We start from the raw sequence: 26,895 nt of genomic DNA, 5'->3' as shown, positions 1-26,895 counted from the left end.
TCGTCTGATATGGAAACCAGCAGAACACAACCGCCATGTCACAGTGCCACAGCCAGATAAGGACATAACCATACTATGATCAAGTTTTGTCAAGGGCAGAAAGTAGAACGGGGCAGAGTTTTCTAGAAGGCCAGTGTCCAGCAGCAGGTCAGTAAGTTGGCATTAATGTATAATAGCCCTCACCTTTCAGGTCACAAGAAGGAACATTAGCTTCCGACAAGGGTGTTTGTGTATGAGTGTGTGTGTGTGTGTGTGTGTGTGTGTGTGTGTGTGTGTGTGTGTGTGTGTGTGTGTGTGTGATCTGATTTTAGGGGAATTTTTAACAGAATAATATACTTGCATTGCATATTGGCAAATAAATAAAGCCACTCCATTTTCCCCACTAATAATAGTTTCATTATATTATATTGTATATATCGATGAGTAACGTAAAAATCAGAGACTACCACTTTCTACTTCTTCAAGTTGCATAAGCATCTTTTTCTGCTCATTTTTTTTCCAGACTTTCCCAGAGAATGCACTGGGAAGAACAGCGGATCTGTCAAAAGTCTACAAATATATTGCTTAGATTTAAGGTCAGCTGTTAGAGGTTGTTGTGTTTTCATCATGTTTCATCATCAAGTAGATTAAAGACTTAGTTGTACAAAGCAGTTGTACAGTCTGCATGGTATCTGCTTTACTGGATTTCATCAGTAAGAAAAAACAAACAAGGCAATGAATTGCCAATTTACAGTTTCATAACTCCTAGCAGCTAAGTTCAATCAAAGGCTGGTTTTGCCAGTTTCATTTCTTTCTTTGTTTTTATATTATAATTGGTCTGGAATTAAATTACAGGTACCACTAGGAAGAATTTAGAAAGTCTTAAAAGTGTCTTTCTGAAACCCTAGAGAATCCCTCGGTTATAGGTTACCCTGTAGACTGCCACAAATCACCTACAGTGGCCCTCGGGGGACAGCTGTTGCAGTCAAGCATAACTGGTTGACAACTCAACCAAGAAAAATGTGAATACGGTGAACACTAAGAGGGATACTTCTATTTCTCTTTGGCATCTTTGCCCCCTTATTTTTATTTCATCTACATTTTATGAATATTCAAGGACATTTTTGCCTTAAATCCCAATTAGTTTCTAAACCTGGAGGGCATTGATCAACTACTTTAACAGGCTGTCAACTAAAAAACCCTTTAATTGTACATTTAAACCAAATACACTGAGTATATCTAGGTGCACAAGCACACACACACACACACATATGCACAAACACTCCTTTTGTATCCTCAGGACCCAGATCAAACAGTGTCTCCATTGTCACACTGTCACTGGTGGACAGTTACATGCTTACAGTCCCTAGAGTAACACACTCACTATTCCCGGCCACTTCTTGAGTACAATTGGGTGCTGGTTGTGGTATGGAACAACATTAAAGATATATGAGACAAGAAAGACAAGAATAGCACATCATAGCTTCCTGGCATCAGTTGTGGCCAATTAACTAAACCCACGAAGAGTGGAATAACAACTAGTTGGCTGGCAACACATGGGATAAAATCCTTTTTACTGTAATCACAGAAGAGTTATGAAACTGACTGCAGCACCTGTTCAGCACTGTCAGGGTGGAGGGATGATGCAGCTACCAGCATCCAGGTTTCTGGAAGGCTAGTCCTTTATCCATCCATCGTCCAACCTCCCAATTATCTTTACAGCAGCAGGAGCAGGAGCAGGAGCATTTTGGGGCATTTTCATTGAACTGGAAAATACATTTGCATTGCATATTGAAAAATCAGTCTGTAACACTAAGATTTGTTTCAAGTTCTTTCTCACTGTCAGAAAGTGGCAGCATGTGTGCTGCTCGCCTGGCATGCTAAGTTGGGCTGTCAGTAGCGTGCTGCGTTTAATGTGTGTTTATAAGCTGTTTCATGTGCTAACTTTTGGAAAAAAAGCAAAAGAACAACTTTTGTACAACTTAAGTAGACAAAAGACCAAGCGTAGTCCCACACACTGCTGTAAACTGCACAGCTTCCAGATTTTTATCAGCAAATAAAAATTTTAAACAATTTCAAAAGACAGCACAGTTATGTATTATCTTTTGGAATCAGTTTTATGCAGCAGACAACATGGCATCTGGGCATTTGCTGGCCCTGGTCCTTGTCTGGTAAATGCACAAATAAATGTCCCTGTCTGCTGCACTGCTGCTGTTCCTCCTGGCTGTGAGAGCCAATGGTCTGTTGGGGTGGAAGCCTGAGCAGCTACATAACTGTCACAGTAGTGCTTCGCCACTGGAGTTTCTACTTCATCTGCAAACCTTAGGCAGTACTATCAACCCAGTATGGAATATAACAGAGCAGATACAGCATCAATCAGAGACTCCAGCAACTTCCCAGGAAGAGGGATTCAGTCACATTTGTAACTCTTCAAGTTTATTTCTAAGTGAACAGAGTTTCAATCAGGAATAAGCTTGAAGAGCTGCAAGTCAATGTGAACTGCATGCACAAATTCAGAAACGTGCCTATCTATGCATTTACAGAAAGCTGGATGGATGAAGCATTGACTATCTTGGCTATGTTTTTCCCTAGCAGTACAGTACATGTGAACAAGGGCAAAGTGAGAGCAGGTAAAGGCAAAACGATTGTAGTGTGCATGTTTACAGCACAGTGATAACCAGAGAAAAAATCTTTGAGCTTGATATTGAACTGTGTGCTTTCTCCTCTCTCATTTAATCTGCCCTGAGAAGTCCTGCAGCTATTATAGACAGTTGTTCGCATCAATCCCTGTTAGCCAACATACTTCACAAACTAGACAGTATCTGCTCTTAAATTCATTCATGGTGACTATAATCACTGTTTTATAGGGAAACTAATGAAGGGCTACTGTCACCTTGCGCTACCCATAAGAATAAAACACTGGACAAGTGCAATGGCCCAGTCCTGCTCCCTCCTCTTGGATTAACTAATCATAACATCATCCTACTGTCAGACTCCAGTCTGAATCAACAAGTCCTCACAATATCAAAATACCTTACACTGTATGTTGAACTAGTAATTCTCACAGAGCAATTCACGAGATTCCCAAATAGCAAGCCTTGGTGACAAAGGAGCTTAAAGGCATTCTTGGTGAGAATAAAAGTTTTTTTTTCTTTTTCTTGGAACCGCTGAGGGGAGTAAGTGAACTAGTGAACTGATGTCCCTGGCAACAGGTGCAAGTTCCTGTGGGTGTAAGTATTTTTTTGTTGTTTGGTTAGTTGGTTGGTTGGTTTGGTATGAATGTATGTGTGATAGTCTGAGACATTGATGGTGCTGTGGTGAACCAGTGATTTTTATTTTATGAATGCTGGATATCAATGTAAAATGCAAAAAGTTTGATCCAACAATTTGACCCAACAGAGTCTGCGAGCATGAGGCATAGGGTTCTGTTGGCTTGGTGGTAGCGCTGTGGTGGTTTATAATCATAATGACATACCCCAGTGTCAAAATGAATCAGTCCCTTACGTTTTGTCCAAAACAGGCCAGAAGAGGCTCAGCAATCATGTGTGACGGACGGACAGAACTGATCCCCTGATCTTCAGTCATGGGGGACAAAAAACAGGTCACCAGAAATGTGAAACGGGCCATACACCAGGCTATACTCCAACACAAAAACAAAAACAAAATAGAGCAGAGGTTTTAGAAAGCCACGACAGGGCAGTGTGGCAGGGATGTAAAACATGGCTGCTCTCAACAGAAAAACTGAGAGGAGATGTGAGTGTAGACGGCAAGTCCTGTCCACTGAATGAAGTAAACAGGTTTTACACCCGCTGTAACAGGCCTGGTGTTTCCACTGACCTGACAAAGTGCAAACACTGCTTTATGCTATCTATTATCCACAGCCTCCATGAACACGATGTGCTAACTTTACTCAGATCCACCTCAACATTTGAGGCTGATGGTCTGGACTGCAGTTGTGCCACAGTCCTTCAGTACAGTTCAGCTCAGTGGAGTTCCTGTTTAGCTTCTCTAGGCCTAAATGGACCAAAAGGTGGTTCCACTGCAATGGAAAACCTCAACATAACCCCCACTCCAAAAAGGGATAAGGTTCATACTCTGAACAACCTCAAGCCCATAGTCCCAACACCTCTAGTCATGACAATACTGGAGAAACTGGTAATGACGATATTGGTGCTTTCCTAAAACAGAGATATTCTGAATAGTAGAAGAGCAGTCTAAGGACTTTTTCAGAAAATCAATTCTAATCATTTTTTTTATTGTTATTGTCTTCTGGAGAAAATTAGCAGACGGTGCTTAAGACGATATACATTTCTCTGTGTTTAGAATAGTGACACCTGGAACCATTTAGCAAACCAGTATCACCTAGCCTCAGTGGTGGTGGAAATGTTTTGAAAGTGTGAACTTATATCTTCATTACACAAAGGGGGCTGTGTAACAGTGACATTATTAGCAATCAAATGATCATTTTAATTCCATAAGCACCACTTTGTTAGCTGTTGTTGCAATTAATTTGCATTCAAGTTTGTGCCTCTGTGTACATGTCTGGCTCTTCAGTGCCCAACAAACCAAACAGCCCCACAGGAACTAATAATGTTGTGTTTTATTGTGTTTTTTATTGTATATTGTAGTGTAGCAGGCCTTCCAGAATAGATGGTTCAGGCTTCTTCTCTCTGCCCCCAACCACTCTATCTTCCACCCTCCATTGTTTAATTTTTTTCCTCTATACTGGTTGTTTTATTTATTGTTGATGCAGTGGGCTGTGTGAGACATTTCTTTTGTACTGCTGGCTGCAGGGTGTCAAAATATTCTGCTGCGTCAGGCTCCATACACTGTTGTTCTCTGATCAAAATCCACTCCATCGAATTGGCTAGGGCACATATGAGTACACGTACCATCGATAGGATCTTTGTTTCATGTCATCCCACTCTCTCTCTCCCCCATCCTTCCTGCTTGTTTTCAGTATAAAGTATCCACTCAAGGCAAAAATGACAAAAAATAAAACAACAGTTTTTCTGACCCTGCACACACTGAAAAGAGTCACCCAGTCATGAGCTCACACAAATCATGATACTATAACCAACAGGGAGCAATAGTCACATCCCCATATAAATTCGACAGAACAACAACAAAAAATATGGACAAGGTGATACACTGCCTCATTTTTAATATCATTGATATTTTAGAATCTTTCATGGGAATTTTGCCCGAAGCCCCAAAAAAGACAATTCCCATTTGAAAAGACTTCATGTTCTCTGCTGCATTCACAGGAATCTCCAACATCCAACATTTGTAAGTAAGCTGCCAAACAGTATTCCATTGCTGAGCTGCTTTGTCAGAAAATCAAATGATAAACTACAAATGATAAGCAACCATGGACATTGTGAAAAAAGATGATGTGGATTTGGCTGGTTCTTTTTTTATAAACGTTGTTGAGCAACGTTACCAAGTGGATTTTTTTTCTGACTTAGAAGTCCAAGATTCAAAGATTTTTACCAGCACGTGAACGTACCAGAAGACATGCAGCATTTTCAAATCAGCGTGCACATTGGTAAAGTAAGCTGAAGAAATACTGCCTGGGACAAGATCCCCACTTTGATGGATTATTTATCTGAGGCAAGTTTCAAGTTTGTGCAAGTTGATTTTCATACTGTAACAAAATGAATAGTGAAAGATGGCTGCCTGTGAGGGAAAATGCATTCAAAAATCTAAATAAGTATGTAATCCTTTGAAATGTTTTTGGTAGAAATGGGAAGAAATCATTCAGTGTCGTATATACAGAGAAACTGAAATTGTCCTTCAGTATGTGACCCTGCACACCATTCAACTTTACATCCACACACCCAGTGAGCCAGCGACCCAGTCATGCAGTTATCTGTACATCCATACATCCAGCTGGCCAACCAGCCATCCATCCAGTACACAGCAGACTGTCCCTGAGGAGCTACCCTGCTTTCTGCTGCTGAAGGCAGGCCTGTAGTGGAGGGTAAAAAGCAGCAACCCAAGACTGCAGAACTAGGGCTGGACTGGAACTGAAGATACAGAAAGGACTGAGGCATGACTGGAGATGAAACCATTGAAAAGACAAAACCACTCATGCACACACACACACACACACACACACACACACACACACACACAAAGCTCTCTCAAGGATGTAAAGTAACATTAAAAAGTAAACCTCTCAGATGCTGTATCGATAGAGACCATTGAAAGCGCATCACCTTGACTACAGGTGATGTAGCAAATGCTATGTGCAGAGTACAGTGTGCTATCAAAAGCAAAATACAAGGAGAAATAAAATAAGCAATGTGGGAGTAAGAGACACACAGAGAGACACCGGCAGAGAGCACCAAATAAATTACTGAATGAGGTCAGTTGACAAGAGGGTTATAGTTACAGCAAAGTGGGAATGCTGAATAAAGTTTTGAAAATGGCAAAAGCCACAGAAAGTGAACATTGTTAGTGCAATAAACACATGGAGGGAAGAGTTTGATGTATATGAAGGCGAGTCTAAGTGCATGTCAGGCAGCCTACAAACACAGCTGAGCTCTCAGCAAGCCTCTCCCAAGTTGGCTTGGCTCGCACTTGAAGAACTCGTCAGCTGCTGAAAAATTCATGAATCTGAATTGATAAAACATTGATGATTCTGTTCAAGATTTCCTTCCATTTGCAAGAAGTTGACTTAACCGTGAGCATTAAAATGCCTGTAAGTTCCATCCGGTGAGTGTCTGTGTCACGTAAACGATTTAATGAGACACTGGTGCTCTAAAGTCACAGTGGGCAACAGATAAGACCCAGGATGTGTGAACTCACTTCATGTTGTCTCCTTTCAGAGTTGACAGCCCTCTATCATGAGTCATCAGACTGAGTGCACTGAATTATTCTGTGATCATTACAGTGAGTAGGGGCACAGCCCAGAGAGGCTGGCTTTCTCACGTATAAATAAAGCCCATCCATCTCTGAGAGATTCATCATCCGTCACTTAAGGAACAATGGTGCTCACCCCTAATGGAAAATCCTGGGGAATATTAAACACTGCTTAGACTAATCAACTCCCCTCTCGATTTCCCTCTTGTGTGCCAACATTTGCATGTTTTATCATTAATGCACACAAATACACACATGTACATACATGCAACAGACATACACACACACAGAACAGAACCCCCAACACACACAAAAGCACACAAAAATAATAAAAGCAGCAGTTAAGCTGTGGAACTGGTACTGGTGATGAACTTTGTGTGAGAGTGTGTGTGTGTGTGTGTGTGTGTGTGTGTGTGTGTGCGGGTCTGTGTGTGTACTACACATAGTATGGAAAGAGAGTAGTACCAGCAGATAATGTATTTGTATGACTTTGAATTTGCCATGCTCTTACTAAACCCTTGAATTCAAAACTTGAATTTCTTGAATAAACAAATTTGGGAAAACATATACGATACAAACTGAAATTCAATGCAGCAGCTTGAAACTACTGTGAACTACAGTCTCAAATTCAGTTCTCCTGATTCAAACTGAGCAAAAATCCAATCCAACAACATAACAGAGCACACTGATACTTCTACTACTAGTTTTGCCAACTACTGTGGCCGCACATTGAGACGTCAGCTCTCTGTCTCTGGCCTTGTGGCACAATTTTGATGAGTTCTGACTTGAAAGGGAGGTATTGAAAATGCAGAAATGAGACAACGGAAAAAAATAATAGCACTGTAAAAGTGAAAGAAAATCCCACGGAGAAGGGAAGTGCGGCAACTCCTCAGAATGAGCAGTAATATAGAAGTATTAGTACATTTTCCAACATTTTTAAGTATACTAAAAAAAAAAAAAAAAGAACGAAAATAATGTTCAGTTTGAAAGCAGTGCATTCCCATTTCAAACAGCGCTTTAGAAATACAATTTTTCAATTAATTAATTTAAAACATCCATTTTGGTGGTTAAATATGGGCATTACAAATTCAAATCTATGCAACTCAAATTCACTGTCAGCTGGCACTAATCTCATTCCACAGTATACATGGGTATGTGTGTGTGTGTGTGTATCTGTTTGTGTGTGTATCCGTGTGTGTGTGTGTGTGTGTGTGTGTGTGTGTGTGTGTGTGTGTCCATAATCTGGTCCACTCCCCACAGATCTACACAATCCCCCTCTGCTTTGGGCAGGTTTACACAACCGTTGCCTTCCATCACTCGCTGTACACATACATTCAATATAAATACACACACACACACATACACACACACGTACTGACACATACAGAACGTAGACATACACACGGGAAATGTTTGAAACTGTTTGAATTGAGATGTGAGCTAATTTCGTGGAGCGCCGAGTGCTTTGAGGTGCTGTATCAGTTTCCGTCAGGCCTCGGGTAGGCTCACTGCTGGGAGTCTGGCCCACTCTGAGGGACCATGCAACTGTACAGCAGGGCCCCTGTAGGGATCCAGGAGAGCTCCTACAGAGAATGCAGCTCAGCATTGCTTTAATTACCTTCTCGCTTCCCTCATCCCACTCTGCCTGACAAACCACAATCGCTGGTTACAAGAGCGGGCCGGCAACAGCCAGCGGGCTAGCCAACCACTATCCTGTCATCAGCAGCACTTACACAGCTATTTATCTCAATTAGCCATGCTCTGCATACTTGAAAAACTATGATGTCAGGATAAGGCTGGGGTAACAGGATCTGTTGATATTGTCCCACTCATATTTGAGATAAATCATCCCCTGAGAGGTCTCAACAACCATGTCGTTAAATGTAGAATAAAACAATAAATTGGCAAATAACATCATCATCACTAAGTCATGTTAATAGTAGGCTCCTTAATCATTCTCCTAACAGCCGCAACCTGAAGGCATCAGCCACAGTGTTTAGCTCTGCATGAGCCTTGTTTTATTTTTCTAAAAAAGAAAAAGAAAAATGATGGTGGAGTAAACAAGTGGTGCAGCGTGGGAAGCATGCTGAGCAGAACTGGAAGATAGGATCAGGACAGGACATGCAGGGAGGAGACACGCAGAGAGATAATACAACCAAAGGTCACCCAAGGGCAGCGTGCTACACTCCCAGAAATCATCTCTGTCACAGCTCAATGGCACCACAGCAAACACCTGCAATGATCATACATGACAAGTTACATATGCGTGTGTCTGTGTGTGTGCACAAACAACACTGATACACAGTTCAGCCAACTCTTCAGTGTTCTGGCTGAAAACAATATAGCCCTGCCACTGATCGAACAATAGAGCTGAAATTTAAAATACTTCTCAAAAAAAAAAAAAAAAAAAAAAAAAAGGAAAACAACACGGCAAGACAAACACCACACAACACTTTCCTCCCTCCCTTCTCTGAGCAAATGGAGCATCAATTCACAGAGAGACAAACCAGAAAGGAAGCAACTCATCAAGTACAGAGCCCTGGAAATGCAAACTAGCTGCTGTGCGCAGAGCAATATCTCTGTGTGTACTCTCAACACGTGTCACCGACAGATTATTCACACGGGACTCTATTTGGAGAGGACGCTACTGAGTTTAGTGACTCTGACTGTGTTGGGGTTGATTATGAAGTCAAAAACAATGAATTATTAAAATAAATGGCACTCCAGATGTTTCCCCTGTCGTTGTGACAAACGCTATCCTCTCTGAAGCATGGAGACGCGAGCTGAGCATAACACGAGTTTGAAAAATGTCTGTGGTCTTTTGCCCTTGTGTGTGTGTGTGTGTGTGTGTGTGTGTGTGTGTGTGTGTGTATGTATGGATGAGAGAAAGAAAAAAGGTAGTGAACAAAGCAGGCTCCATTCTCTAGAAACACTGTCATTGTGATACATTAGCAGAGCTCAGTCATTTGGCATTGTAAAGCTAAAGCCTTAGTGTTAATAAACCGTTGGTATGAGGCTGCCAGGCGCTAGATACCCTGTTCCTTGCGTGAAGGATGCTTTAGGAGCAAACAACCTCAAGCTAAATTCATTTAGCAACAAGAATGAATAAGCCTTCACTGTTTTCATCAAAGCCCCTCTCACTTCTCAGTGCTCAGCCTTGCCTTAGAGACAGCAGTGTACGACATGAAAAGCTTGGAGCTGCTGTGAGTCGAGAGGAGCAGCAGCATCTCTAACTGTGTTTTTGTATGCTTCCTTCCCCCTGTAACCCTCACTAAAACAAAATGACGGCTTGCCTTGTGATTCAGTCAGTGCTTCCATCTTTTCTTTTTTTTTTTTTTTTTTTTTTTTTTTTTTTTAATCCAGGATCCTTTGATCCTTCACTGGAGAATTTCTTGTTTGCACCTACAGAGCGCTGAGGCTTTACATACTGAGGTGTGTGAACATGGAGAAATGTACCATATACAGTAGAGTATCCACCCTGTACTAATGAGCATGAAGGGAATATCAATGTCATGCTTTAGTAACTTCACTTGGTTCTGTCCAGCCAGAGCAGCAAAGCTCCAGCTTGTCTTCTTCACACAGGAACAAGTAAACATGTCATCCCACACAAATGATGCAGGCACATCTTGGGCCAATCAGTTAAAAGATACACGATCCCTCCAAGTTCCAAAGTCAGATCGGTGTGTGTGTGTGTGTGTGTAACAAGGCATTACATAATAACACCTTGTCCTCAAAACATAAAACATTTTCCTGCATTTTGTAATTAATTATTGCACAATGTGGCTGTAAATTATGGGGCGGTTGCATTTTTTTTTTTTTTACAAATATGTAATAATTCAGTGTATTATTTAGTAACATGCCACAACTGCTGTCTTCTTGAGATTTAGTGCCACATATTATTTGCTTAAATGAAATTGTGCTAGAGTGTAATAAATTACACTGCTCTAAAAAATCCACACAAGTGTGTCATGACCCTTTGAAGATGATTCCTCACTTTTTTAAGAGAATTAAAATCAAAGAATCAAAACTGACCCCTCCAAGACTCATCCAATCAGTCCTAGACACACCCCGAGAGAGGCGGAAGTAGCACACCAATTATTTTGAACGTTTTGCCCATTTACCACAATTTACATACAGTTTACATCACAAGTTTTGCACATAACATGGGGGTACCAAGAGTTATTTAAACACCTTGATTTTCAAACCAGTGTTCTGCTTCTACCTATCTGCGAACAAAGTCGTGGCCATTCATAAACCATGGAACTGATAATTTGCTGTGTAAATCAAATGTTTCCCTGGCACACAGACAAAAGCAATCAGTAGCGTAGCTGGGCTGACAGTGAATTAATCGTCTTCTCGTTGGGGCTCTTCACTGTCTTGTCAACTTGTGATCGAACATAATTTCCAAAAGTTGGTGCAGCTCCTCTCAGTAAAAGAATCCAAATAAAAGTCATTTTGCTATCTCCGGCAATCGAGTATTACCAAGGTCAGAGAAGGGCTGTACATTGCCATGCTTTCAAAATGTGTGAAAACAGATGAGGATTTACTACATATTTTGTACAGCCACTTTGATTAAAAACTCAAAAAAAAAAAAAAAAAAAACACATAGTATATAACGTAACATATTCTAGGTATCCTCATGGCATCAAGAGTCTTCTGGGTTAGGGTTCCTGACAAGACAGTTCATGAATTTCATGCTTCAGTCGGTGGAAAATGACTGTAGCCTACTGATGTCAGATGCCCCCTGAATGCACCACCAGGAAGGCTTTCAGATCTGTCACATCACTCCGCCCGACTTCAGGTCATTAGAACACAACAATGCTGCTGCTCTTAGGAAAATTAATGTGGACGACTTTATTACAGTGATTGAATACGGGTGTCAAGAAAGTTTGAAGTCTCTGAAAGTTAATTTTCATATTGTAGTGGAATGAGTGGAAACCAATGGCTGGATAAAAGGTAGGAAAAACTGTATTTGACTCATAATTATAGCATGCCAATCATTGTGAATTTTAAAACAGTTCTAAAATGAACCATCATTCCAAGTTTCATGAAAATAGGACCAGTGGTGTCTGAGATATTCGAGTTAAAAAGTGATCTTCAATTATAGCTCATGTATTAAACTACACTGGGACACAGTGGTGCAATGCTGCACTCAGCTATCAGCTGAATCTCTAAGCTACCCAAAAATATCAGCATTGCTGTTCTAGTGATGGTATCATGGGTCTTGGCATCAATAAGTTACAACAAACAGATTCAGTCGTCCGTGATATCTCTGATAGTGTGAGAGAGCAGGGCTCTTGATATGATGGAGCTAAAAGGAGGTGACGGAGGCACAGGGAAGGATCAGAGATAATACTGTGTACTTATCTCCATGGGAATAAATAAATAAATAAGTAAATAAATAAAATCATGTAAATATGATTTGACAGAAAACAACAGCTTCAGCTAACTGAATGTAAATCTCAAAATAACTTCGATCCAGCTATTGTTTAGTGTGTTAGTGTAATGCAAATGGCTATTTATAAATAACTTTCCTGCAAACGTAACACTGATTCTTAGGTATGTGACTTCACGTATTTAATTTTACTGGTTCAATAATATCTGTTGATCTTTTTTTGACCTTTTTTTTGACCCTGTTTAGGAACTATTTTAATTGTTTAGGAAAATGTGGTTTGTGCATCAAGTTGGCCACTTTCAGTTCAGCCACTCTCTCTGCCTTACTCCTTATACTGTCTCCTCTGAAAAGTCTGGTTGGCATCATGCACAGTACAGGTCTATAAACTGTGAAAAACACAGCATTATTTAATCTATGTTTCTGCTAAGTTGTTGGCATAATATATGGCGTAAAAAGCCACCAAGATCTCCTAAGAGCTACCCACCCAGAGCGCTCTGAAAGGCTGCAGGAATAGTAGAATTGACCTTGCACTGAGATTAGACGTGGTCCTCGGGGCTCTTATCGCAGTGATTTAATTTTTTTTTTTTTTTAAACCACCACATCTCGCCTTACACTTCCTTATTTAAATGAACCTCCCATTTTAATGCACCAACCTTCCCACACTAGTGCAGGGATTTGCTCCCATCAAGATGCAAGAGCATCAGAGCAGGCACTGATGTTTGGCAGTGGGGCCTGGCTCACACTCAGTGTTCATCCCAAAGGTGTTCAATGGGGTTCACATCTTCAGTGGGGCTCACATCTGCACTCTGAGCATGCCAGTCAAGCTCTCCCATACCAGACTCAGTAAACCATTTCTTTATGGCTCTTGCTTAGTGCACAGGCGCACTGTCTTACTGAAAGAAAAAAACAGCTCTCCACTAACTGTTGAAAGAAAGTTGAAAGCACAGAGCACACCAGTGGTCCTGTCCTGTAAGCATGTGTGGTCTACCGCTGCGTGATGGAGTTCCTAGATATTTCCGCTTCACAATAATCAAAATTACGGCAGGACAAGCAGGGAAGAAATCAGATGACCTGATTTTTTGGAAAGGTGGCTTGACAATGCTACATGACCGGGGATGCAGGGGGACATGCCCCATCCTCTTTTCAAAAATTAGTGTCCTCCACCCTTTCAAAATATTATAAAAATGATTTTATACATATGACTGCAAATATCGCGCCTAATATGCTACTGTTGGCCAGCTGTCAGATTCTAGCTGAGAATGTGATTGAAAGGCCCTGATATACTCTACAAAATTACCAAAGACAAGTATCAGACACAGACGGACGAGTATCAGACACAGACAGCCTGCCTACACAGTTCCTTAGAACATTTAGGCATCTGTGGACGAAGAAGTGTTAAAACACATGAAAAATTGCTCATTTAAGTCTCTGTTTGTAAAAATTAAGTGCCAACAGGAGCAGTTAAATTGAATGTCTTTCTTTGGGGAGGGGATGATTAGAAGGCTGTTCAGTAATTTAACCCAGGATAATCATATTTTCTGTCTAGACCTGTTGATGATAGGCTAACACTGACTGATCCACCATCAATTCACCTATTTCCAAAGGTGCAAAAAGCGATTTGACAGTAGTCTCTCTCATTGCTAGTTTACTTTAGCGTTAGACCACAGGCTCAATATTCCTCTGCTTTCAAATTAGAGATTAGATGAGGTGGAGGTGCCTATGTAGAACAAGGAGGGCAAGGCAGGGAGAAGCAGCACTGAGTTGCAGGAGGGTTAAAGTGATTTTGGTTTGTTGATAATGATAGGAAAGAGTGAAAAAACATGATTAGAATATATATATATATATATATATATATATATACACTGTAAGGAATTTCACTGTAAAATAACAGTAAAATACTGGCAGCAGGGACGCCAGTATTTTACTGTTATTTTACAATCAATCTACTGTTATTTATTTTAACAGTATATTACCGTATTTTGGATTACAGTATATGATTGTAGGATAACGGTGGGTGTTATGGTAATTTTACAGCGCATCTACCATAATTTATCTAATAGTATAATACCGTTTTTTGGAGTACAACACATGACAGTAGGATTACAGGGTTATGGTAATTTTACAGCGCATCTACCGTAATTTATCAAACAGTATAATTCCGTTTTTTGGATAACAGTAGGCTACATGACAGTAAAATGGTAAATGGACTGTATTTCTATAGCGCTTTTCTAGGCTACTTACCACTCAAAGCGCTTTACACTGTTTTGCCTTATATTCACCCATTCACACACTGATGGCAGAGGCTGCCATGCAAGGCGCCTAGCTGTCCATCAGGACAGAGTCAGTATCTTGCTCAAGGACACTTCAACACACTCTGGAGGAGCTGGGGATTGAACCGGTAACCCTCTGGTTACCGGACGACCGCTCTACCTCCTGAGCCACGCCACCGGATAGCTATGAAACATGATAATTTTATAGTATATGGCAGTGTGTTAAGCTAGCGGAGGACACAGAGAAGCAGCGTAGCACGGAGTGGACAGTGTGATTACTCACTCTGACGCTGTTTTCAAGAACCAAGAACCAGAACTGACAAAGAAGAACACTCACTCTAACACCGTTTTCCAGAAAGTCAAGTGCAGGAATAGCCAGTTAGGCTAGGCTACATCTTGTCACTCAAAAATGAGGAGTTTGATCAATAAAGAAGTGCTATCATCAAAAAAAGAAAATAAACATAAGCCCACAGTCATCAGTAAGATGCTGAAAGATAGTGACTGGACTTGAGAAGGCATCATACAGTAGCGCCTGTCTCCACTGCTTGACAGAAAATACTGTTTAATGCTGTTAAATTACAGTTTGTTATTGTTAACAGAGCATTAAATGTTAATTTACATGTAAGCATGAATATTTAACAGTATTTTACAATAATTATAAAATACAGTAAGATACTGTTGTAATTTACAGCAATTCATTACAAATACTGTTTTATGCTGTTAAATTACAGTTATCTACTATTATTGTTAACTGACCGATTTTACTGTTAATTTACATGTGAGGGATGACTATTTAACAGTATTTTTCAATTATTGTAAAATACAGTAGGATACTGTTGTAAATCCACCGTAAAAAAACAGTAATTTGTTATAGTAATTTGTTACATATATGTATGCAAGTATGTATATATGTGTATATATACACATATATACATACTTGCATACATATATGCATACATACATACATACATACATACATACGTAATTAAATAACTCAACATGTGAAGTTCAGTGAAATACATAAAGTAAGAAGTAATACAGCTTTTTTTCATGCATATTTAGTACTTCTGGCAGAATTTAGCATGATGCCTCATTTAATTATTTTGCAGATTTTGCATTGGTAACCATACTCTCTATATCTATGTAAAAATGCAGGAAAGGGACTCAAATCACAAATCTTTATTGTGTCCCTGCACTTCTCAAACCAGTTACGCCACTGGGTAGAATCAATTTTACTTCAAATGTTTGTCTCAGGAGACTGCGTAGCTATATGCTTGCTCTTAAGCACCTGTTAGTAATGAGCGTGGCTGAAATAGCCAAACCCATTAATTAGAAAGGGTCTCCACATACATTTGGCCATGTAGTGTATTTCATGACCACATCATTACATTACACTGGTGCAGCTAAACACAGGAAATTCGCCTCAAAACTCTATTGGACCACTGGTTAATAAAGTTAGGACTGCTGCTATATGTAATGCTTCTCCTGCTCTGAAATGAATCTCATAACATGACCAAGTAGTCTAAAAATGTTATTCATTTGTAATTAGTCGTAACAAAACAAATTCCAGCTCTAATCTATGATAGGTTATAAAGCCACTGGAGTGAAAGTGAATGCAATTACAGTGTGATTGTGATACCATCAAAACAAAGACAATGCCTTTAGGCAGGACAAAGCAATGCTAATTATATCAGGCTTATGATGGAGATAGGATAAAGGTGCTGAAGGCTCATTCCTGTGACTTCCATGAACAGTTTGAAAAAGTGATGAGTATACAGAGTTTAATTGCTCTGTGCTAATTTCCTGTCATCCAGTGGAAGAGCTGAAGATGGGCATGTCGCAGGTGTAATTTCTCTAAGTGTGATAATGAGCCAGACTACAGCAGGAGCCTGTGGTATGCCATGATGCACTACTGCAACCACCTTCTAGACTCTAAGCTTCTATTGTTCTTGCAAGGTTAAGGAAGCTGCAAATTTAAAACAAAAGGCATCATTCACAGCGTTTGTACTTTTGTAAAAATAGAAAATATTTGGTGTTAAAGAAGCAAGCATTCTAGCTTCCTTCTGTGCCACGAATGCTTTGTGTAGTAATCTATTATTTGCTAATATGTGTTTTATTATTGTCACAGTGAGTGACTATTTACTCTGTGTGCGTTTGTGCACCACACATCCCATGCACCAGATAGCTGAGTCAGAGATGTCATTTCTACATCCACATGTTTTACAGTGATAATAGTGGCCTTTAGACAGAGTGACATCTTAAAAATATTGTTCATCAAAGTCATTTCAAGTGTCTGGAAAGATATGTGCTGATTTACAGAGCAAATGTCAGGAACACATCCTTTTTACAACATTACCAGCCACAAAAACCCTTGCTATTGATTTCTGTCCTTACACGAGATTACGCTTTAAACCAAACATATGGATTTTAGGTCTAAGGAATGAAAAGCGTGCGCCAGCCATGGAAGATGAGATCAGATCATGTTTCCCACATCCAATTGAAGGCACTTGTGTCTGGCCATTGTTCATCCAGGCTGCCTTTAATTTGACAGCAGGGGGGCAATAGAGACACGTCTGTCCCTTTGAAAGATATCACCCTCATGTACGATGAATAATTCAGACAGAATAATTCTGCTGTGGTTCCTGTGAGGTGGGACCAGTGTCTCGCCTCCTCCAGCAGTAGGACAGCCAGGAAACTCATACATAAAAGATGAAAGGTTTGATAGCCTCTGTTGGATTCAGGGACTGGAATTGTGTGCCATAGACTTTACAGTCATAGCCTGGCTTAGCTGCACACAGCCTGTGAACTGCCCAGCCTCTCGGGCCTGCCTGCATGGGGCTTTCTCTGTAATATCTGTGCCATATGCAACCCTGCTCCACTCTGCAGTCAGAGGGGGCGAGGTATAAATAGCACCAACATGGATGCAGGAGAGAACGAGACTTAACTGAAAACTCTCACCTTCTAGCCAATTCACACCTAACAAGAATGGTACAGATATGGCCTCCGGTGTGCATTTGAAATTTGAGTTTAAACCCCAGAATTGTTTAGCTTATATTTTGCTGCAGCAAATAAAATCCATTCTATAACGAGCAATATTTCAAGAATGTGTGTCATCACCTATTTCTCCTTCTTACACCAGGAACCACCTACTAGATAATTTACACTGCAGCGTCCGCAATTGTAAGCTAAATTCAGCTCTCTAATGTACCATTTTCCTTTTCATTCTCTGTCACAGACAGCTTAGTCTCATCTCCAGCATAAGAGTACCGACAGATCCATTCGAGTGGAGCCAAACCTTCTGCCTGCCCAATTGCCTGACACAAACATGATAACATTTCAGTGGAGCACATCAAAGATTGGCGTATTCCTGCGTTCTAAAACAGGAGTAACATGCACGGCACTGATATGCTTAGAAGAAAGCAACCTGTGGTGAAATGTGGATTTATCTGTCCGTCAAGTTAACCTTCTATCCTCTTCAGCTACCCTAGGGTATATCTGCAGTTTTAAAAAGACATAAAGGCATAACATTTTGGTTCAAGTCATCTGTCTTTTGATTCACTGTCACAAATTTATATCTATGACGAGACAGATGCAACCACCCATCATTTTTAACACCAAATATACTCACACCTGCAGAGTTGATGGACTTAAACAATACCTTTGAGATAGTCAGAAGTGACTGCAACACCCACTGACTTGAACCATCACAAGGAAAAAAAAACATCCACAACCAAAAGGCAAACATTTTCACTTTCACTTCACTAAAACTTCCACAAAGTTTCACTATCACTGAAAAGCTGCAGCATCCATAACAATTTAGGTTTGCTTATCCGTTCTCCGTTCTCCCAGGTTTGATTTTCCAAAAAAAAAAAAAGCACATGAATGCAATGCCATTTAACAGCTTCAGAGTTTCCCACCAGCACATGGATCCAGCATAATAATTGTGGCCGAAACAAAACAAAAAATTACGGCCGAGATCACCACCAAAATGAAAAATCAGCTGATCCTTGGGCCAACAGCAATCTGTAAACCAAATTTCAGCCAAATCTTTGATTATTTCCGATAACTTCCTAACAAACAGACATAGAAACAGACACACACACACACACACACACACAGACAACAGACAAGTTTTGATGGCAGAGGCAACATCAGTATTTACTTTTAAGTAAATACTTTAAGTACTTTTAAGTTTAAATGGCTCAACATACAAGCTAATTACTGTTGAATAAACAGATTATTACTGCAATACAATGATTTATATCCTCGAATGCATGAATGCCAAGCATAATGTGCTGTTACATAATAACTCACATAGCGTCATATCGTAGTGGTAACATCAGACTCCCTGGTGGCTGTGACAGATGATTAGGAGGAAAACATACAGTTACAATATGAAGTCCCATATATAGAGTGTTATCAGAGAGTGTAATCGCCTTGCACTGCATGAATAACTCCACTGTGAAGGATTTTATTTTTAAATCTGCAAGTAAATCAACTGCTTGCTTACTCTAAACTGATCTATTGTGTCATGCAATTTTATCTCTGTGTATTATGCATGTTTGCTGGTATCTTTTATACAGTCGATGGTTGGTACCTTCTTGCATGGATAGAGGATGAAGGACAGATCCACAGGCAGATCATTTTCTGTTGTTCACTGTCATCAATCTGGTGTTTTCACTGCATTCATTTCCAGGAGAGTTGTTTTGTGATGAGGTGTTTGAATTCCCTTTTTGATGCACCCATTTTACTCAACCTGCCTCATGTAACACTACCTTAGTTTGTGATTTCCAGTGTTTCCTATGTGTGATGAACACTGAAAATTTTAAACATTGTGCAGTCATGGCTTCTTAAACATTTTTCATTTAACAAAATAACTACAGAGTGTTGTGTTTTTGTTGCTTGAGCATGGTTAAAGGTTTCTGAGTTAAAGATTAGTTAAAGATTGAGTTACACTTGTAGGTGGAGAGACCAAGAATGACCGATAGTAAGTGCAGGAGAGTTCCCACACCCCTTACTCAAAACAGCATGTCTTACATTTGCATTGCATTATGGTCTCTTTACTGCAGAAATTCGTATATTTGATAGATACTGGTATCTTTGTTTCCTCAAGAATGGATTTCTCTGTGAATGGTTGTTGGAAATCGTTGCAAAATGGTGGTAGAAAACAAAAACCTTGCTTTTTGACACTGAGGGACTGACATTAAACCTGATTTTTCATTTTTAGATAAATGAAACAACTCTGTTTTCAAACTAGATTGTAGCTGCTAGAAATATCTTGATGCAATGTCATATTGGCTATCAGACAACAAAATGGAGCCACAGATGTGAGGTATATCACTAATTGTTTTAAGTGTTAATTTTGATGTGGATTTTCCTTTAAAACAAGCTTGAACGTAGGAGTAATTGCAGTGAAATCTCTGCTCACGTAGTTCTAGTTTTGGGGTACTCAATGAGTAGCAGATTATTAAGGGAAGTTAAGTAAGAGACTCGCTGGTTACTGCGTGTTTTTTGCTGTTTATAAAGCACTAGCTGCACTGTAGCTCTGTTGTTGGAGAGAAATTCAATTTTGCTCAGTTGTCAGCAACCAGATATTGAGAGTCATTTCAGAGTCACAAATTTAGTTGTTCACAATATGCCTATGTCAGTTCTCACAACATTCAGTTCTTACAACGAGCAGTATTTTACAGCGTTGTAAAGAAAAAGGCAAAAGAGGCTGCAGCAGCCACTACAGAGCTGATACAGAATAGGAGACCTCTACAATGACCTCCATATTTCTATTTTTTCTTTGTGGCATAGTGGAAAGTCTGACAGGCTCTCAAAAGTCCCATTCCCAGATTTTTTACTTGAATCTCAAATGTGACTATACAATCATCATTGCCATTTCAGGGGATTAAAAATGAAGGCGTTTTGAACCCAGAACTGACATTCCTGACATTCATTCAGTTCGAGGTTTCACTGATGCAAGCCTTGTGGATACACAATTCAGACACCAGCTTTTGCTGATATGTGTTTATTCTTTGAAAACTGATGCCATGCCTTAAGACGATGTCACTCTGCTGGAGCACAGCACACCACTTAAAGTTAAGAAAAAGTAAAGATCCAACCAACTCTATTTCCAGAGGACCATCTTATTATACGCAAAGGAATCAATACTGTTGTTAACAAACTGATATGGGTTGAGAAATACCTATATTTTTAGTCTTTCCAAGTAGAATTTGGTTGTCAATCAAATTGCCCTCAAGTGATGTCATGTAGGCCGTAATTTGAATAATCCATGTGTGCAGTGGTCACCACTTCAGAAGTGGAAATTTTTCAATAGCTACACTTTCAAGGGTTGTGAGGTAGCAGGTGACATTTTAAAAACAGCAGAGCCCATAAAGTGTATCTTGCAGCTAAATAATTAATGCCAAATAATTAGTGATATTATTTTAGTCAAATAAATTCATGCTTGGTGATGCAACAAAGGCTTTTGGGAACAATACTGCAATAGCAAATGCCCTAACTTTTTTGTCTTTATGCATTTGTCAAGGGATAAAAGGGAATAATTAGCTAGCTGGCTGGCCTGTAATTGGTATAGGTGCAACATGTTTCAACATGCACCTCCACTTTTTTATACTTTTTAAGTGGTGCATGTTGGTGCATGTTGCACCACTTAAAACAGTTACAGTAAACTGTTTGATAATGTGCTCATTTCTTACATTTCTTATATTTGGTTAAGGACGTTATACCAGAGTAGGCAAGATTAATCTTCCTAAGCAGCAGTGGATTACTAAAACAAAGGGTTTCAGCTTGTTTACAACTGGATTACAATCTTCTCAGGTAATGGAAATTCTGGGATATTGTTTTTTGGATTGAGAAACAGGTCTCTATCTCTGTGTTGTAACACAAGAGCAACTGAAGAAAGACCAGGCTCTTCTTGTGGCATCTATTTTGTGGTATTTAGGATTTGAATGTGCAGCACCTACATTCCACCTCCAGACTCATCTCTAAAGCATGTCAATACAGTGTTTTGACTTGAGTGTATGCAAATTAAAAACATAGGCTTACATCAATCAATGTCTTTATTAATTTAGCCAAAATAGCATTTTTTCTTTTGAAATCAATAAAATAAATATATACTCCCCAATTAAAAGTGCCAGTTAACAAAACAGTGCTGGTGGCTACCACTTCAAAAAAAAAAAAAAAATTAAATCCCTCTATTTGTCAGTGCCACTCACTTTGCAAAACCTCTCACTCTACAGCACACCTACCCTCCAAGCCGTGGAGAAAAAGGCAGCTACCTGGCAGCACCAGTGTGTTTGGATGTAGGCTACTTGTAACATGTCTTGGACAAGCTCCAAGACATTAGTAATTTAAAAAAGCAGAAAATGCCAGTTTTGATGGCCTTTCTACTGGATGTGTTTAGGAAAAGCCTCATACATGTTGTGTTTTGGCATGTGATTGGTAGGAGGACAGAGTTTTAGGAAGACAAGTGTCACAATTTATAGCATTGAGAACCTGGCAATTCACTGATCATAAATTCTGTGATGAAGAGTCACCTCGTTACTATGGGTTGCACCAACACAGATCAAAAAAGCATCTCCAGGCTCTGTGTACCACACAGAGCTGCCACAGCAGTCAGGTTAGTGTAGCACAAAGTTGGAAAAGCTGTGATTGGAATCTAAAAGAAGCTCAATTAAAAGATAATTAAAGGCCATTTTACTGCTGAGGTCTAAAGGATGCATAATATAGCCTCTCAAAGACATTATCTTGAATTAAAAATTCAGAGTTGCTAAGTGTTTAGTTTAACAGACCAAAATGGTAGATTGGAGGTGAGTTTAAAGATGTTATGGCTTTCAGGATCAAGGCTGCATTTTCACAGTTTCTCCACTCAACATTAATACTTTTGAGCAGCTGCATCAATTACAGAGACATCCAGTTTAATCCACACTGAAGGGATAGACTCCGATACAGCATACCGGTTGTGTTAGCACAACAATTTACTCATATCAATAGAATTCATTCAAATCAAATAACCATAAATTATCTGTTATTTTCAGTGCTATTAGATGAAAAATAGTCATCACTGCCCCAAGACACATGCTAGGACTGGAGAAGCCTACTGCAACTGGAGGTGGTGTACAAATAGCACTGGGAAACATTAATCTTTCAATAGAATAATATTATGACAAAATAATTTCACAATATGCAATGGTTATCTAATTGTCTAAATTACTGTTAAAAAGCCTAATAAGCCTAATACTAATTAAGGTTTGAAATCTCAAACAGTATGATTTGAAAATTTGATATTTAATGAGTCAGTGCTATTACCATGCATTTCAATGCAATGAAAACATTTTGATCATTTAATGGTATTCTCATGTGTTAGTAGATATCATTATACATATTTATTGAAATCATTGCTTGCTTATGGCGATGAAATAAGCAATCTTAGCGAAACCATTTACTCTGGTCATGTGTGACAGGTCAGGTGATTATCACAGAGCTTATGATATCATGTATACAAGGTGCAAACTGCACAGTGTCTCTTAGTGTGGCTTGGCAACAGGATGCCAAGTACAAACATGATAATCATTAGAGGGATTTTAAATCAAAATCAACACTGAGTCTGAGGGGGGTCTGGGTAATGAGGTTGACAGTCTAGGCACCAATCTAGGTTGTGAAACTAGGTCACCCCTGGTCTGGACACACTAACTTTATGCTTATACAGTAGAAGCTGCTGCCATAACTTAAGCTATCCAATTAAAAAAAAAGTACAGTTTATATTTATGAATAAAACAAATATGCAAAAATCATACTAATTATCAGAGTTTGAATCCCAGTATCAGTTAAAAAAGCAAGCAGAGAGAAAATCCACAAGTATTACCATTTTTCATGGGACCACGGGGTGAAAAATAATCCATAAGGCCACATCAGATAGGTACACAGTTAGATAAAGACCTTTTAGTGGAGGATGCAATCATGTGATTTCTCTAAACTGGTTGCTTTTATCAGTGGCACCGGCCCTGATACATTTTTTTTATTCTTTTTGACCACAACTTAAGGTCATAAACCCTGGCATCTATTTCCACCAACGCAAGCCATCTGTTGTTTATGAAGCACAGGCTAACTGGGAGCAGGAGAGACTGGAGCGACTGGTCCCAGCATCCAGCCAAGGAGACTGCCAGATCTCTCTCTGTCTCTCTAATCTTGGTCCAACACTCCACATTATTGACACTAAGAGGCTACAGCCGACCCAGCATTCTCATATTCCCCCCGACGCCCTGTTTCCATTCATGTAACCCAACATTAAATCCATTACAAGATGCTCCTCCACAATTTATGTAATGAACCGCTGCAATACGATAAGTTCAGCATATCCTAAAACGTAATTGCTCACCATATACACAAATTATCTTGAAATATTACTGACCCCATCACTAATACTGGGCCTGTACAGATTACTAGACAATTAATCACGGACAGTTTGTTGCTGTAATGTATTAGGGCATCATCTTCTTCACTTTTAAAATGTCCAGATAGTTAGTTCAACTTGGCTGCAGTACTCTGTGGGACCATCTGGGTTATAGGGCTATGAAACCAGTGAGGGTGTGGGCGAAGTGTTAAATAGGTCATAACACAAACATCCTCTCCAGCTCTCGGGTCCAATTTTCCCTATGGGTTAGTCTCCAGTTTCACACAGTATCTGGCTGGTGGATGTCGGCACTGGGAGGCTGGAAACCATGGGGACGCAACTTGGAGGCTCAGAGGCTGGGAGCAGTGGGGGGTGGTGTATGTGTGTGTGTTTGTGTTTCTGTGTGTGTGCGTGTGTGTGTGTGTGTGTGTGTGTGTGCGTGTGGGAGGAGGGTTATTCCAGTGCAGTAGCATCAGTAAAAATGAGGCTGTATCCATTTGGCCTCAAGCCCTGATCCTTGGCCAGCCCCACTTCAGCAGAGGTAGCCAAGGAGCCCTGCCTTCATTCATTCTGAGCCAGGGGCACAAAGAGCCAGGAGACGCTATAGAAACCACATCCAGGCACATATGCTTATGTACGAACAGAATGAACATGCGCACGCACCCACACACATAGAAAGCACACATACAAAGAAGTTCTCAACAGCCCATCTTTTATACCAATATTCAATATCTTTAAATTTGACAATTTTCATACCAGAAAAAGTTCCTTCCAGAATTGCATTCTTGTCAGGGAAGAGAAGCCTCTGAAACAGCATTTAGGCTGTTACAGGACACTGAAAGACTTGGCTGAAACCTAGACTGATGAAATATGACAATAGAATTCCATGCCAGGTATAATATTGATTTTATAGCTTTGGTCAGGGAGGAACTTCTATTATATCAGATACAGGCCAATATTTGATATTTAACAAAAGGTCAGTATCAGGCCAACGTACTGGTAAATCCATATTGATCAAACCCTAAAACACACGCAAATGCACAGCAATCCCAGGAAGGTCTGTGCAACTGATCACTGCCATTGTAAACTTCAACCTCCTCCCTCACATAAAATCCCTCCTTCTCTCTCTCTAACTGTATCTCTCCCTGTGTATTAGTATTTTCCTAATCCTTTTCCTCTTTATGCTTCTATTTTCAAACGATTCAGTCTCTACTTACAAAGCTGACAAACAGAGAAGCAAAGTTGTCCTCCAACACTGGTAGAGCATCCCACCAGAGCTCCATCGAATAATGTTCTTATAGGGGGTTTTACAGTGTGTCTGTTCTCCATTTTGAGTTAAAAGTGACCTTATCGTGCTTGATGGTACTTTTTATCTCCTGGTATCACTGTAATTTTCCTGTTGGCACTCATGACTTTGACATTTGCATAGCATCCTTCTAGAGTTAATATAGCAATATGGAATTTGTTTTACGTCTCCATTTAGGTTCTGCACATTCCACCATGGGCTGTTTGCCCTTCAGGTGCCTCTCTTACACCTCTATACTACATCCCATTAAGCAGCAGTTGTTGAGGTTACACAACAATGTCACTGGAAACAGTCCTGCTGCTGTTATAGTGTTATACCAATCATACACAGGGCGCTCAAGTGTGGCCTGGAAGGAGCATGAGCATCTGCTACCTAGGACAAATTAAATGTGGAGTAATTATGAGAGGTGGCTCCCCGGGGTTTTCTGGGCTCAGCATCCCCACTAATACTATGTCACCAAAAGGTGTTGCGCCGCTTTTGTCCACACTAACTAATCAAACAAAAAGCGGAGTGGAAAAAAGCTATGTGTAGCCACGAAATGAGAGATAAAGGCTCTATGAACTTCAGCAGCGCTGAATGCGGCTGTGCAATGGATAACAAAGAAATTATAAGCATTCAAGCTTTTACCTCGAAATAAGAAGGCTTTGCTGCTGTTGTGAAGCCCCGTCACTTGGGTAATTCCATAGGTTGCATTTGCCAGGTCAAGTTCATTGATGATATCAATCTGATAATCTTGATCTGTTCCGAAAGCCAAAGCTGGTGAAGAGAAATTAAGGTTAGAAATTTTCTAGGTGTGTAAGTGAATTTGCACCCTTCAGAAATAAGGATCAGTATAACAAGGGCTTCTACTAAATTCAGAATTATTATTGGAAATAAATGTGGCGATTATTTCAATGCTTTAACTGACTGTGGTCGTGAAAAAAAAGTCACGAAATTCCCATTGTTTAATGTACTGCTATTATAGCCCCCCCAATAAATACACGTAATCTGCCCGATAAAGCAGCCAACACCTGTCTTCTCCACAGGCTGTAGGTACACGGTGCGCAGCAATGATAGAGTAAGGTAAAAGCTGTAATCTGTTTTGCCAATTCTTATCTTGGCTATTTCCAAACAATTAATTTGAAAATGCATTGTAATTGGAAAGACAGGTAATAAGGTGCAGACCAGAGTCCCTATCAAAAAATATCTAACAAGCTTGCGCGCAAGGTGCAAATTATTTGTGAGCGTTAAAACGTTAAGAAGCTGCTGTCACTTCAAACAGCACACCTCATCATAGTCACATAGCATCACACGCCTTGCACTTACCTGGTTTGGTAAAAAAGAGAAGGGATAACAAAGCCACGGAAATATCCATTTGTGTTGAAGTTGCGCTGTACTGAGTGCTCAGCCGTGCCCAGCGCCGTGCGCTCCGCTGCGTATTCACTCTGACCTGCTCTGGTCCGTCTGGAGCTCTTCGCTTCTCTCACCGCGCCTGGATGTGGAGGAGCGGAGCAGTCCACGGCAGATGGGTAGGGGTTCCCTCACAGCAAAGCCTAATGAGTTTGCAGTGTTGGAATGTGCCCACCCACTCACCCGTCCTCGAGAATGACAAAAGCTGCCGTTTATTCACAACATCTATAAAACTCGACTGAAGACAGCAGAAAATTGGAATATTCTCAAGGAAAAATCTTCTCTTTCCCCC

General features: G+C 40.1%; 1 protein-coding gene across 1 annotated transcript in view; it reads right to left on the bottom strand.

Moving 5' to 3' along the window:
* The window catches only part of LOC115354625 (protein kinase C-binding protein NELL1), a 227,583-nt gene extending 200,995 nt beyond the window's left edge, over window positions 1-26,588 (bottom strand). Inside the window, exons 1-2 of the mRNA XM_030045058.1 lie at window positions 26,520-26,588; window positions 25,842-25,970 (exon numbers count right to left, since the gene is read on the bottom strand). Of these exons, the coding sequence (XP_029900918.1) occupies window positions 25,842-25,970; window positions 26,520-26,568 (178 nt within the window). The 5' untranslated portion in view covers window positions 26,569-26,588. The remainder of the gene's footprint in view (window positions 1-25,841; window positions 25,971-26,519) is intronic.
* Window positions 26,589-26,895: the final 307 nt, after the last annotated feature.

Source organism: Myripristis murdjan, chromosome 3 (genome assembly GCF_902150065.1).
Source record: "Myripristis murdjan chromosome 3, fMyrMur1.1, whole genome shotgun sequence".
Classification (NCBI taxonomy): Eukaryota; Metazoa; Chordata; class Actinopteri; order Holocentriformes; family Holocentridae; genus Myripristis; species Myripristis murdjan.
The sequence above is the reverse complement of the archived record's forward strand: the minus strand, read 5'-3'. Positions and strand labels throughout refer to the sequence as shown.